This window comes from Numida meleagris, unplaced genomic scaffold (assembly GCF_002078875.1).
Source record: "Numida meleagris isolate 19003 breed g44 Domestic line unplaced genomic scaffold, NumMel1.0 unplaced_Scaffold244, whole genome shotgun sequence".
In the NCBI taxonomy this organism is placed as follows: Eukaryota; Metazoa; Chordata; class Aves; order Galliformes; family Numididae; genus Numida; species Numida meleagris.
Window position 1 is genome coordinate 7,533 of NW_018364243.1, and position 2,253 is coordinate 9,785.

Genomic DNA, 2,253 nt, shown 5'->3' on the forward strand with positions numbered 1-2,253 from the left:
CCCGACGCCGCCGTGGAGTTCGTGTTCTCCTCCAGTCCTGACAAGGTGGAAGGTGAGGGGGGGCCGCCCCACAGCCCATAATAACCCCATAGCCCCACCCCCCATAACCCCACCTCCCCCAGACTGGGCCGCCCCCCGTGGTGCTGTGTGCGTGGACCTGTGCACGTGGGACCCCGTGGTGCGGCGCGACTCCTTCCACGGCTTCAATGCGCGGCACCAGGACAGCAGCGACGGTGCGGGACCCCCCACCCCCACCCCACCCCCACGGGACCCTGACGTGACCTTGGGATGGGATCACAGTGGGACCGCAGAGCGATCCCGGTGGGATGCAGCGGGACCCAATGGGAACCAAGGGGATCCCGGCGGGACCCCGAAGTTCAGTGGGACCCCAGTCCCACGGGGCTCTGAACCCTGGGGGGGTTCAGCGGGCTCATGGGGCCCCTCCCGCCCCCCGACGGTGCCATGTTCCCACAGACCTGACGGAGACGGGGGGGCCGCAGGACGAGAGCCCCCGCACCCTTGCGCAAGACAGGGGGGCCGCCGGGGGCGCCCCATGGGAGGAGGACCCCTCCACGGCAGAATCCCCGCCACCGCAGAGCCCCACCGGGCGCCCCTCACCCCCCACGGCCGCAGAGCGCTGGGAGCTGGAGCAGCTGCTGGGGGGCTGCGGGCTGGGGGGGGGGCAGGAGGAGAGCCCCCCCGGTGCCCCACAGGGGACCCCAATGCCCCATAGCACCCTGGCACCCCACAGTGGCCCTGTGCCCCGTAGCAGCCCTGTGCCTCACGGAGACCCTGTGCCCCATAGCACCATGGCATCCCATGGAGGCTCTGTGCCCTATAGAGATCCTGCACCCCAGAGCAGCCCTGTGTCCCATAGCACCACAGCATCCTATAGCACCATGGTGCCCCATAGCAGCCCTGTCCCCCACAGGGACTCTGTGCCTCGTAGCACTGCAGCATCCTATAGCACTCTGGCGCCCCACAGCGAAGCAGTGCCCCCCAGAGACCCCATGCCCCATAGCTGCCCTATGCACCATAGCGCTGCAGCGCCCTATAGCACCCTGCCATCCCATAGTGACCCTGTGCCCCACAGCTGCTTTGTGCCCTATAGTGCTCTGCCACCCCATGGTGACCCTGTGCCCCATAGCATTGCCACACCCTGTTGCTCCCTGGTGCCCTATAGCACCCCGACACCCTGTAGCAACTCAATGCCTCATAGTCCTGCATCACCCCATAGCAGCCCCTCAGCCTATAGCACCCCAACCACACCCCACAGCCCCCCAACATCCTATACCCCCCTCGCATCCTACAGCCCCTCCCCACCCTATAGCACCCCAACACCCTATAGTACCCCAATGACCTACAGCCCCACTGCATCCTACAGCCCTCCATCACCCCACAGCCCCCTGACACCCTATAGCCCCCCACCCCCTAGCCCCCCAGCACCCTATAGCCCTCCCATGCCCTATGGCAGCCTGACACCCTATAGCAGCCCACCACCCCATAGCTCCCTGGCACCCTATAGCAGCACTCTGGCATCCCATAGCACCCAACCGTCCTACAGCACCCAAAGTGACTACAGCACACATATGCCCCATAGCCCCTCAACACTCCATAGCACCCCAGCGCCCTATAGCAGCCCACCACCCCATAGCACACTGACACCCTACAGCAGCACTGTGATACCCCATAGCAGCACCTCAGCGCCCCATAGTGTTCATGTGCCCCATAGCACCCAAAGTGCCTACAGCCCCTCGACACCCCACAGCAGCCCATCACCCCATAGCGCAAACTACAGCAGCACTGTGACACCCCAGAGCGCCCACGTGCCCCAGGGCACCCAAACACCCATGGCGCCCCATAGCCACGCCCATTTAGGCCACGCCCTCCAGCGCCGCCCCAGCTTGGCCCCTCCCCCTCCCTGTCTGTGCCCGGGGGGAGGGGCTGAGGGGCGGGGGCGGCAGCGCGCACGGAGGTCGCTGTCCGAAGGGGCGGGGGCTGAGTTGGCCACGCCCCTCTGCCCCCTGTGCGGGCCACGCCCCTTCCCTGTGGGACCGCCCACCCCCAAAAGTGGAACCCCCGGGAGCCCCGGAGAGAGCGCGGGGGGTGAGTGGGCGGGGCGGGCGCTGGGGCTACGGGGGGGTACGGGCGGCGTGTGGGGAGTGGGAGGGAATTGGGGGGCAATGGGGGAGTCATTGGGAAACATGGGATGATGGGATACAGCGGCTGCGGGGGGTCCTGCGGTAGTGGGGG

The 2,253-nt window shown here is 67.3% G+C and overlaps 1 protein-coding gene across 1 annotated transcript in view; it reads left to right on the forward strand.

Annotated features, from left to right (window-relative positions):
* The window catches only part of TNS2 (tensin 2), a gene marked incomplete at its 3' end in the record, with an annotated part of 8,125 nt that extends 6,019 nt beyond the window's left edge, over positions 1-2,106 (forward strand). Inside the window, 3 exon segments of the mRNA XM_021382437.1 lie at positions 1-52; positions 123-233; positions 475-2,106. Of these exon segments, the coding sequence (XP_021238112.1) occupies positions 1-52; positions 123-233; positions 475-2,106 (1,795 nt within the window).
* Positions 2,107-2,253: the final 147 nt, after the last annotated feature.